Below are 13,411 nucleotides of genomic sequence, written 5' to 3' on the forward strand. Positions count from 1 at the left end.
AACAAGGCACAGGAATTGCCTTTTCCACATCAAAACGAAATGCTACTCCAAGAACATCAAAGTTTTTGCATCTAAAGATGGACTGTATGAGGAATTCGAAGACATAGTAAACAACTCAGTCACAGAAGAAGAGTTTGAGTTCTTGTGGACACAGATGATCAAGGAAAGAGGCTTAGAGAAGAACAAGTACTTGACAAAAATGTGGGAAACAAGAAAGAGGTTCATACCAGTCTACTACAAGAATGACTTCTTCCCATTCATCCAAAGCACATCTAGGAGTGAAGCAACAAATGCTAGATTCAAGGAGAATGTGGGACCTACCTATAGTATTAACAGCTTTGTGGCAGAGTATGATCGCATAGTTGACAGCATAGAAAGAGCAGAAAACCTAGAGGACCACTATAGCATCCAAAAGAGACCAAAAGAACTTCTTTATGGGTACACATTTGAGAGGCAAGCACAAGAGTTATATAACAGGAATATTTACAAGAAGTTTCAAATTCAACTACAAGCTACTTCAACTCTAACTTACAAGGAAATTGAAGAAGGGAAGATATTTGAAGTCTGGCAAAGAAGTAACCAAGTGTACAAGGCACAAAGAATTAGGAGGTACATAGTACTAACTAACCTCACACAAGGGAATGAAGACTTTAGTTGCATATGTGCTAAATTCAGCAAAGACGGAATCTTGTGCTCCCATATCCTGAAAATCATGATAGAGAAGGAAATTAGTGCAATACCAGATAAGTACATAATAGATAGATGGAGGAAGAAAGACATGAGATTGATAAAGCAAAGAGTAGAAGAAACATCACTTGCAACAAGTTCATTGCTAAGATTCAATGTACTATCAAGGATATCTGCAGCTATGAATTCAAAGGCAGCTAAGACAGAAGAAGCAACAATGTACCTTGAAGCAGAAATGAAGAGGATTGACTTGCACCTGAACAAATTACTAGCACCTCCAAGCAGTGTGGATACAAATTATCAAGCAACAGAAGATGAACAAGTTCAAATACAAGGACAAGCAGATAAAGAGAGCAATGTTACATTGGATGAGATAGAGGACCCAGAAAGAATACAAAAAAAAGGAAGGCCAGAGAAACCAAAGAGAATGAAGACATATATAGAAGAAGTAAGAGAGAAACTAAAGAAGAAAGAGAGCAAGAAGAAGAAGAAGACAACTACAAACGAAAGTACAGGTAGAAAACTTTTAAAACTACATGTACAATTAAGTAAATACAAAATATCATAAACTTTTATTGGCCATCACAGGATCACCAATGAAGCCCAACTCAAAGAGATTGAAGAAAACTACAAAGAAGAGTAATGACATAGAGACAAGCACAGCAACAGGAGCAACCAAGGAGTAGGAGAAGAAGATGGAAAAGCAAAGGAAGGAGACGAAGTCACAAAGAAACAAGATATATGAAATACTATAATAGAATTATAGAGTTATCATATGTAATGGATATTCAGTAATATCATGTGCAAAACTGCACAACTATTTATCATATGTAATGGATATTTAGTAACATCATGTGCAACACTTCACAACCATTTCATCATATGTAATGGCTACTCAGTAATATCATGTGCAACACTGCACAACCATGTAAAACAGTTTCATAACTACTACCCTATATGTGACAGAATATACTAAGTCCACAGACATCATGAACAAATATACATCCATTAGAATGAACTTGAGCTCGCAGCAACCAACTAAGAAACTTGAGCAACAGCTACTCAGAAGAACCATCCTGTGAAAAAAATACAATGAAATATAAATAATTAAGACAAAATTATTTAACAAGTATAAAGGTAGTACAATACCTCACTCGGGTCGTAACTAATGACTGGATTCTTGTTACCAGTATTTCTAGGATTGAACAACATTTCATTAGCTAACTTGATCCTTATATTGCCAATGTCATTGCTACTGAACAGTGTAAAAAGAGATGATCTTGGCGAAGTCCAATGTTCAAGAAACATCATAGTGTAAATGCCTGAATCAACACTACAAAAAAACACATTACATGACAAATCAGTGAAAACTGCTGGAGAATACAACTAGAAATCTAAAAATAATCATATCAAAACAAAAAAACTAGAAAAGACAACAAAAATATGGTACAAAAACATACTTATTTTCTGGAGACTGCTTGGGCACACTTGGGTATAAAACACCATAATCTTTGAAATTCATGTCACGCTTAACAAACTTGTCCCACCAGAATTGAAACTCAGGAATCTACAACACAATAAATAAATCAAAAAACTTACACTAAGTAAAAAAAATCATATACAAAGATAATTACCATCTTCTCGCGAACATATTTTTGGTAAGAATGAACTTCTGAATAAAATGAGTCAAGAAAGACAAACTTCCTATCCTTGATGTCCACAACAAATACAAACCAGTGATCCTCATAAAAAGTTGGGAAATACAGCTACAAAAATAAGGATATAATTAAATTCATTGAATACAAAACCAAAGCAAAGTGGCAAAAATTTAAAATACTAATATAAATTAATAAAAAACTTACCAAGTCAGATTGGAAAAGAGGCCTAGCCTTTGCAGAACGCTCAAAAGCTCTCATCATCACATCAGCAGAAACTTCATCATGATCTTTGAGAAGATTGTCCTAACAAATAAAGAATTACTTACGACAAATAAATTAAACAAATTGAATACGCATAGAAACAAACACTTACTGAAATATTTGAAAAGAAGTAATGGCGCTTAGAAATATCTGGATGGCCATCAGGACGACAGAAAAGATGATAGCAAAATGCAGCCACAACAAAATTGTTAACTTTACCACCAGGTTTCATAGATTCTCCAAGAGACCAATAGGTAACACGAACACCTCCAAAGTACAAAGCATCCAAACTAAAAGAACCAAAAAACAGACAATTAAAGAGTAACATTAGACAACAAAATACGAATAAGAAACAACATTCAACAGCTAAATACAATGAAACATTAAAGCAGAGAAAAAAATAATTGACAAAGAAATTTACTTGCTAGAACGAGATTTTGCCAAACCACACATAGCCTTGTAGTTTGCAATTTCAGACTTAGAAACCTTGAACTTATCACCAGTAATAACAAAGTCATCAATAAGACCTCTACTAGGACAAACCAACCTTCTTGGACCATGAATAGGAATTTTGCCACCAGTTGAAGAGCTCCTCACCTTGAAATCTGAACGAGTTGCCAAACTATGAGTATCAATGGAAGAATCAGCCGGAAATCCATGAGTATTACCAAACGGTACAGCAGGAGTATGCATGCTAATATCTGATTTCGCAAACTTATTATTGTACATAGCCTCTGATTTCTTAATCTGAACTCGAACAGATTCAGCAAAAGGCCTAGAACCAGTACAAATAACTGGAGAAGAATCCTAAAAGAAATGAAGGACAAAAGTTTAATAAGAAAGAATAAATAAATAAATAAATAAATAAATAAATAAATAAATAAATAATACAATATAAGACAAATAAAGAATAATTACATAGGAAAACTAACATTTTCTTTAGCCGAAGAACAATGAGTCCTATTGCCAGAACTATTAATGACAGGAAAGATAGAAGACTTCTTAGAAAGCTTGGGAGTAATATGAGGAGATCCTTCAGGAGTAAAAGGAATAGATTGCATGAACAAGCAGCCCTACAAACAAATAAAAACATTTTGGAAACCTAATACAAAAAATTCAAAGCAGTAAAGTAACTTTAATAATAGCTGACAAAAAAGTTACTAACCTCATCTCTATTGGTAGGAGAAACATTCTCAGAATCTTCAGAGATCTAAAAAGAAAAGCCAACAATATAAAAACAAAAGGTAGAGAAAAAACACGTAAATAATCTGAAAAAAAAAGTGAAAAAATACCTTGAAACCAACAAATCTAGAGCGACGCCGAAAAGGAGAAGGAGAAACAGAATCAGGAACAACAATATTCTCTTTATCAATCAGAATCACATCTTTCTCGAGATCAGAACTTTTTCCACGAGTAGCAGATTGGGAACCATTATTGCTTATATCACGCAAAGGATTACGGACAGTGGTATTCCCAGGAGTGGCTACATTAGACAACAAAAGCACAAGCATAAAATTCACTTTCTGACTGAAAAATAACATATCTACATAAAATCATTGATAAACTAATTATGAAAACAAATGTGTCACAAACATGACAATATATATATAAACACACTAAAATAAATAAATATAAAGACAACAATCTATAATATATAAGACAAAATTAACCAGACAACATAAAAAACAAAACAAGAAAAAAACATTACTCTTTTTCATCTTAGGCATATCGTCCTCCAAATCAACCAAATGAACCTGAAACAAAAAAAAGATATAAAGAACAATAAAATAATTAAAATACAAATCAAAGAGAAAACATAAGCATACATTATCAGGAACAACAGGAACAGTTTTCTTTTGAGCACATTTTGATGTGGAAGGAACAAAAGTGTTGACTGCAGCCTGAAAAGTAAAAAAATGTATTGAGATCAAATAAAAAACTAGGAAACAAATAAGAGCAAAAAAATAAACTAATAATACCTTAGCATAACGAACATCAACTTGTTCAGGAGCACTACCAGAACCAACAACACCTACTCTTTGTGATGTTGAATCATAAACTGAAACACCACTATCATCAACATTAGGATCAGTCTCAGCAATAGCTTTCATAATTTCCAAAACCAAATCTTTGGTTATAACATCAATACTACACATATGTTTCATCATCTTCGCAAACATAACTTGGAACTCTTTTGAAACATTGCCAAGAGATTTCACATCCAACTTCAAAGACAAACCACAGTTAAATGAATGCTCCTCAATCAACCTTGCTATTTTCATCTTCAAAGCAAAAGGAAGTTTACACCCAGATACAGATTCCATCTTCTCAAAGAAAACAACATCAAGATCATCAACACAAGAAACTGATGCAACATGGACAGACTGTGGAAAAAATAAATAAACAATTAAACAAAATATACACCCACTCGCCATAAAAGAAAAGAAGAAATATATATACATATATGTATACAACTAACCTTGTAGTAGCAAGTTCTCTCAAACTCAATTAATGGTCTGTAACCATAAACACCAGGAGATTTAAGATCCAGATTAGAGTAAAACTTAATCATATCATGTTTCCAAACTGAAATTCGAGGAATAGAATCATCCACTTGTCTCTGACTAAAATCAATGTGATCGAGGTAAACAACCTAAAAACAAATATAATAATTAAAACATCCAAGAACTAAAAAAAGAAACAACATACAACAAACTGAAGCATATAAAACTTACCACAAGATAGTACAAGCAGCCTCCAAGACCTTGGCACCTTTTCAGTCTATCATTCTTCCCACGGTTAAAGGCCTTTATGTGATCCAATAACCAGTCCAAAACAAAACCACACCAATTGAAATCTTTGATATGATCAATATCTTGGAAAACACCAAAATATTTAGGACTTGGAACAATATTGGTGTTGGGGCACAAAAAACTACTCAAAGCAACTACCATAAAGCAAATGAACATATCCTCATCAGATAAATTTTCCTTCTTAATCAACTTATCAGCAAAGAAAGAAATAGGAGGAATCTTATCCTTCCCAAACTTTGATAACACAACATCCTTTCCAGCACTTGGATCAACAGGAAATGCTCTTCTACCCAAAGGAAGCCCAAGAACTAGATGAATTGACTCCACACTAAGAGAAATAACCTTTCCTTCACGAATAATGTCACCAGATTTGGAATCGACTAAACGGGCAACCCAGTTAGCAAACTTATTTGGGACAAAACACTTGTTGAACAGCAACAAAGAACCAAAACCATATCTCTCAATTACACCCTTCTCCTTAGGGGACAAAGCAGATATCACATTTGAGAAAGCAGTGGCAGAAAACCTTGAAAACCCATCTTTAGTCTTGTTCCCAGTTTTCAGCTTCTTCGACTGAAAAAAACAAAGTAATTGTAAACAATAAGTTTTGAAGAACAAAAAAAATTAGAAAAAAACAATGCAAGTAACCTTGTGCTTTAATGTCATCTGAAGTCTTCTCTTCATACTCTTAATCTTCTTATACTGAAAAAAATAATTAGAAAAAAAAATACAAAATTTAAGAGAAATTAACATAAAAAACAGACTTACATCTCTTATACACTTCTCATACAAATCATAGTCAAAGCTTGAATTGTCACTGGACGAATCATCCTGCAAAAAAAAAGAAATTATAAATGTATACACAATGCAACTACAATGAACAAATAACTAAGAAATAACAAACAATAAACACACTTCTGCAAAAAGCTCTGATCCTGAAAGTGATGGATACGAATCATCATCCATGAAAGGTAACTGAGAACATTGAACATCTTCAGAACCATCAGTTTCTGAATCAGTAGAGCTAGACAAATCAACTACACCACTAGGCCTTTTCCGAACCATCTTCACTACATTAAACCAAAAATTAACTACAAAATTATTAGGACATATATGAAATAAAACAAATAAAGGAAGAAATAAAAATATACTAATAAGTAGTAAAATAATCAGTTAACTAAACTAAGACTATGTCAATTCTACTACAAATTCAGTAGAAAAAGAATAAAAATTAAACAATAATCATTACACCAAACAAATTATAGGTTCATAAACACAACCAAAATCTAAAATAAAGATAACCATAACAACATAAATATGCACAGTTCATTCAAAGATATAAAACAACTCCTAACAACCAAAAAGCAGCCGTCTACAAAATTTATCAGCACACCATCACCACAATATAAACCACGAAACCTCTATCCAACTTCAACACCAATGGAAGTAAAACACCACAAATAAATTGAAAACATGCTACATAGACAATACATGAACAAAAATAAAAAAGTCCACTTAACTGAATCTGAACCCACGAACAGAAATAATTTTGTCTTCCCATTAACTGAACCTGAATCCATTCAATTAGGCAAATACCCATAAACAAAAATAAGATTCAGTCCAAACCAACACTCAATGACAACATAAACATAACCAGAGGCGGCACAACGACCTGATAACGAATCATTACTAATGAAACTATAAATATCATCAATCAGCTATCAGATCTGAGCACACAAACACGAAATCACCATCCAACCTAGGGCGAAATCACAGCAATATAGGTAAATCTATCAACATATCCGGTAAGAACAGAACCAAATCCCCAATCGCATCCTAATGAATCAAACAACGACATACCCCAAACTAAACAACAGATCCAACACCTCCTCTACACAGGGCATCAAAACCTGAAATCTACGAAAAAACCCTACACTAACCACATGAAACCACAAGCGGCAATCTATGAACAAAGACATCGCATCCACCAACACACAGAAGAGATTCAAAACCAAAAAATAACGTAAAAAACGGACGAACCTCGGAGATGTTGGATCAGGAAATGGGAAGACGGACGAACCTCGGAGAAAAGGAATCACGAAATGGGAAGACGGACGAACCTCGGAAACCCTAGCAAAATCGCCAGTCGCCACCGAGAGCAGCCCAAACGACAGGAGAGAGAACGGACGAAATGAAATGAGGAGTGAGAAGCGGAACAGAACGACCACTACCGGGCGCGAGTCCCAAAAATCAAACAGTGGTGCCGACAGATGAGCCCCACATGACAGACACACAAAAAGAAAGGCAAGATGCAAACCAAAGAAGAGGCACACGATTCAGATCTAAAGGCCAAGAAATTCGGTTTGATGGCAAACCACAAATCAACCGGATGACATATAGCAATTCTGTACTTTATAGCAGTCTTCTCTATCCACATGAAATGTACTCCATGTTTGCTATCTAGTCTACTCTCTCATCACTATTTAAAATTAGCTGCTAGGTCCTTAATATCACGCGTGTATCGATTTAAACAATAATAACACACAGTTTTTTTTTTGGTTGTTGCAAATCCTCTGTTTTCGAATTCTCTGTTCCCAGGACTTCGATTCGACCAGCTGGAAGATGTAGACCTGACCTGTGGGCTGTGGCGCCCTCCTGCGCAGGTCTGTGCTCTGCTGAAGTCGTGTGTGTCTCCTCGTGGGGGTCGACCCTGACACCTGCCTTTGGAACGCACGAATGGCAGAAAGTGCGGAAGGCAATCCCGTCGCTCGTGGTCGTGGTCGTGGCAGATGCAGCGGCCACCGCCCAGAGCCGCAGTCAACATGCCATGCCCTTGGGGACGCCTGTTCGTGTTCGGGACCTCTCCTGTCTCCTCACCGCCGTGTTCGGGACCACGGAACAAACGGCGTTCCACGGTGCCCGCGGCCCTTCCCTTCTCGTACCGCATGCGGTTCACGTCACGGTCGGCATGGCTAACTTCCTAACTATCTCTTGGATAATCTAGGCTATAGCCATCTCCGTGTGGAACGATCCATGACGATGCATGCAAATGCATATACATGGGCCATGACATGTAGTACTATTGCCTTTGCCTATAGCTGCAGAGATTTTGGTTGGGCTATTATATTCCATTTTTTAAATGGCTGATCTTGTGCAATCCAAGATGATCCAGGCTCGTGCGTGCGTGTGTTTGTTTGTGTCCGTTTGATGGATCCGCGGCACGGAAAACCTCGATCGTTTGGCGGTAGCGCGCCATACATGCATGCTTCTGTGAGTTGTGAACCGAGGTCGTCTGGTTTCTTCGGCCTCCTATTCAATTGGCGGGCTGACGGCGGGCGAGTTAGGGAGATCGATTAAACAAATTGCATGCCAGGGGAGCCCTCGGTTGTTGACTTGCAAGCCCCCTCCCATTTCTCACCCATCATCCATCCCGTTCCACATGCAATGCAGCAGACGAGTGATGAGATGAGACAGCGGCGGCATCTGCAGACTGCATGCATATGGGTCGGCGTCGTCGTCTCCTTTTCTCCGATCGATCAACAGGTTTAATTTTCTTTGCAGATCTCTTCCACGAGACCATGATGATCGATGATCCCTTGTGTTTGTTCGAGTTATCGGACCGTGGTACAAAAAAATGTATTCTAATAACTAGCTGAAAAACTTTTATACATAAGAAGGAATACTACGTATAGGCCTTGTTTAGTTCCAAAAAATTTTGCAAAATAGGTACTGTAGCACTTTCGTTTGTTTGTGACAAATATTGTCCAATTATGGACTAACTAGGCTTAAAAGATTCATCTCATCAATTCCGACCAAACTATGTAATTAGTTCTTATTTTCGTCTATATATAATACTCCATGCATGCGTCTAAAGATTCGATGTGACGGGGAATCTGAAAAATTTTACAAAATTTTTTGGGAACTAAACAAGGCCATAGTAAAGAATAGATTGGATTTCTGTATTCCCTTCCCCCTTTTATTAGGGGATTAGGGGATCAAAGCGTACACCCAGTTTGTTTTTTTTTTTAAAAAAGAAAGACGTACACCCAGTAAGCATTCTATGGGCCGGCTCGGCCCAGCCTCATCAGCCCAACGTTCCCCGTATGCCGGCGGGGCGCGTGCAGCGCAGTCCTTGTAGTTTCATTTTCCTTGAGAGGTCTATGTAAATTTGAAGTAAACATTAAGAAGTTTATGTAATATATAGTTTTCTCGGTTTAAAAAAAAGGATGAAGGCAGCGCAGGGATCGTTGGGGATTTTTAAAGGAAAAGTTCATTTGAACCTCTCGACTTTGGTGGTCATTTGATTCATTTGACCCTCTCGATTTTGCTGATTGTCACGTGAAAGAAGTAAATCTCGAGCTAAGTTGAAAGTTTCAGAAGATAAGTCAAACTAGAAATAATTTTTAAAAATCTCCAAAAAATTATAAAAATAACTTTTCAAAAAATTATCTAAATATTTATACATGAAAAAATAATGCAAGTAAAAATCCTAAAATTTGCTTTAACCTAGAAAATTCAAAGAAAAAATGTTTTACCTTGGAAAATTACAACATTAGTTTCATATTATTTCTAAAATCATCATGGCACCTACCTTGTATTTGTTTGAGTCTTCATGAACTTATTTTTGGTGTTTTTTGCTAGAACAATCTTTGTTATCTGTTATAGTTGGTCGACATCGATCATCTAGACTACATAGAATCTGGTCAGTAGTATAGTGGGCTTTGGTCCTCTGGCCTAGATAATTTTTCAAAGTACCTGTGTTGTTGCATGTACCCTGTTGCACAACTTTGTTACATAGGTTAGAGAGATAAAATAGACTTTTGACTAGGTTATGTAGAGAAGTTTTATACTGTAGCTTAGAATCTAGATGGCCAACCTGATACTAATTTTCAGGGGTGGATAAACTTTAATTTCACCAAAATAGATTAACCAAACCGAGTCGATTTAACCAGTTAACTGAATTTTTTGTCAACTATTTGGTGAAGACTTTTGGCACTATATGTTTAACCAACTTTTATTCAATTTTGACCTAGAATTAAACGATTTAACTGAAATTCTTTCGGACAATTATATTAAACACTAAAATTGTGCCCACTTGCATATTTAAATGTACTTAACTTTATTTGTTAGAAGCATTCTTGGTTGTTTTTCCTTTTGTTTTATTACATGATCCATTTCTTGTTATTAGGTGCTTTCCAATATAAATGTTGTTGTACTTTCTCTTGTAAGTATAATATGTATTACGATTAACCGACTCAACAGAAACCGGATTTGATTGATTTTTCGACAACAAATTCAGTTAACACTTTGCAAAAACCGAAATTCTTAATAACTGATGTCATCAAATCAAATCAACTGAGTGCGCAGGCCTACTAATTCTCCTTCCAGCCCAAGCAGAGCCTATAGCTCGACACGCTGGTACAGCAAAGCCGATGGTGCTCTTTTCTCGCTGGTGCAGCGGTGTAATGACCGTGATTATTGCGTCCAAGCTTTGGCAAATGGGTGCCTGATATTTCTCTCGAGGGTGGAGGAGGGTGACCCACCCGTCGGTAGCTCCGGCATGAAGACCAATCAGGCAACCGTGCACATGTGTACGCAGCAGCCCAGTCAGCGAGACGGAACCAGGACCGAGACCGAGACAACGCCTCGTCGTCTGCCTGTGCTTGTGTGTCCACCTCAGCAGTCACCACGCCCACGCGTGCCAACCCAATCTCCAAGGCCTGGCTTTTTGTCCCGGCTGGCTCCAGGCTCCAAAGCCTCCAACCTCCTCCCTCCCGCGCCGCCCCGATAGCACCTCATCACAAACAAACAAACAGAGCAGCGCAAGCGCAACACAAGAACAACAACCCGTAGCAAAACGCGGCGACCTCGTCTGTCGTCTCCCCTGCCCCTCCCCCTCCCCCTTTTTCCCCGTAGCAGAGGCACCAGAAAGAAAGACGAAACGCGCCGAGCCGCGCCGCACCGCGTTGCCCTGCCCTGCCCAGCGCCGCCGCGTCCGCGTGGAAGTGGAAGTGGAAGGGGTTATAATTGAGGCGCGGGGGAGAGCAAGGCCGGCGCCGCGCTGCTATTTAGCCAGGAAGCGGGGCGATCGAATTCGAATCGCGCCGACCAAACCAATCCGATCGATCGATCAGCCGGTACCCGGTAGTTCGATCAACGAGAGCGAGCGCGTTCCTTCCACGTCTCCGTTCCGTTGCGGGCCGGGAGGAAGGAGAGAGAGAGAGAGAGGGAGAAAGAGAGATGGCGTCGGGGTACCGCGCGGAGGAGGAGTACGACTACCTGTTCAAGGTGGTGCTGATCGGGGACAGCGGCGTGGGCAAGTCGAACCTGCTGTCGCGGTTCGCCAGGGACGAGTTCAGCCTCGAGACCAGGTCCACCATCGGCGTCGAGTTCGCCACCAAGACCGTCCAGGTCGACGACAAGCTCGTCAAGGCGCAGATCTGGGACACCGCCGGGCAGGAGAGGTACTGCGCCCTTCTTTTCCCCTTCTTTCTTTGCTGTTCGTTCGTTATGCAGATTGCAGATGCACTTCTTAGGATTTGTGCACCATTTTTCAGGAAAGCTTCCTGTTTAGTAGTAACTTGTATGCAGTGGCGGAGGTGGGGAACTTTCACGACTAGGGCCAATACTATAAACCACCAACATCGGATCACATAAAAGTAATACTAATACGTAGATTTAGCTGGAAAAAACAAAGGGAATACTCTAGTGTTTTTTCCCACGCCTAGGGCCATGGCCATGTTGGCCCTAGGTTTATATCCGCCACTGCTTGTATGGATTATTAGTAAGTAAATGGTTGTTAATATGGAAACTTAAGCGTAACTGACGGAATGAACATGCACTTGTGCTTCTGACTCACATTTCAAAAAAAAAAAAAAAAACCAAACCACTGGCCTGTTGATGATTGCTTCATGCTTTATTGTAGCTGAAAACGGCCGGGATTGATTTCCGTGTTACTCCAGCTGGGCGTTCATGCCAAAATGAACCGAACAATATAAGTTTGTCCACGATCATCACAAGCTTTTCAGTTTTTTGCTTGCGTATCGCATTTTCAACTCCAGCAAACTTTACGTGCATTATCGTTTTATTAAAAAGAACAACTTTACTTGCATTTCGCTAGCGTGCCATTCAATTTGCTTGCGATCGCAGCTGATTGCGTGTGCCCTTGCTGCCTGTCCCTCCAGGTACCGCGCCATCACGAGCGCATACTACCGCGGCGCGGTGGGCGCGCTGGTGGTGTACGACGTGACCCGCCGCATCACCTTCGACAACGCCGAGCGCTGGCTGCGGGAGCTGCGGGACCACACGGACGCCAACATCGTGGTCATGCTGGTGGGCAACAAGGCCGACCTGCGCCACCTCCGCGCCGTGACGCCCGAGGACGCCGCGGCCTTCGCGGAGCGGCACGGCACCTTCTCCATGGAGACGTCGGCGCTGGACGCCACCAACGTCGACCGCGCCTTCGCCGAGGTGCTCCGCCAGATCTACCACGTCGTCAGCCGGAACGCGCTCGACATCGGGGAGGACCCCGCCGCGCCGCCCAGGGGAAAGACCATCGACGTCGGCGCCGCCAAGGACGAGGTCTCCCCCGTGAATACGGGCGGCTGCTGCTCGGCTTAGCTTTTTTTTATTTCGTTTCGTTTCGTTTCTTTTTTTTTTCCCCCGTTGGGATAGCCCTGGTCAAACATACATACAGTACGCTTTGCTGATTAAGAAAGACAAAACGTGATGACAATCTTCTTTCTTGACACTGTCAAGCGGTTGGGGGTGGTTGGCGCTCGACATTGACAACGTGGTTTGGAGAGGGCACCATGATGTTTTGCAGACCTGCAATCGCTGTCCTCGATTGTATTTCTCGGGCTATTCGATTGATACACTAGTAGTACATGTACATTTACAAAGTGGCCGGCTATGACCTTTGTACTGTCATACATATAGGGAAAGCGATTGAAACTGATTTGGATGAAATATTGGCATGTTTTGGCAGCTTCG

The 13,411-nt window shown here is 39.6% G+C and overlaps 1 protein-coding gene across 1 annotated transcript; it reads left to right on the plus strand.

Moving 5' to 3' along the window:
- LOC8080822 (ras-related protein RABA1f) lies at window positions 11,199-13,387 on the plus strand. The gene is made up of 2 exons (XM_002456066.2): window positions 11,199-11,883; window positions 12,604-13,387. Exons 1-2 carry the CDS (start codon window positions 11,660-11,662, stop codon window positions 13,037-13,039), a joined length of 660 nt encoding a protein of 219 aa, XP_002456111.1. The 5' UTR covers window positions 11,199-11,659; the 3' UTR covers window positions 13,040-13,387.

The sequence above is a fragment of the Sorghum bicolor genome, chromosome 3, assembly GCF_000003195.3.
Source record: "Sorghum bicolor cultivar BTx623 chromosome 3, Sorghum_bicolor_NCBIv3, whole genome shotgun sequence".
Taxonomy (NCBI): domain Eukaryota; kingdom Viridiplantae; phylum Streptophyta; class Magnoliopsida; order Poales; family Poaceae; genus Sorghum; species Sorghum bicolor.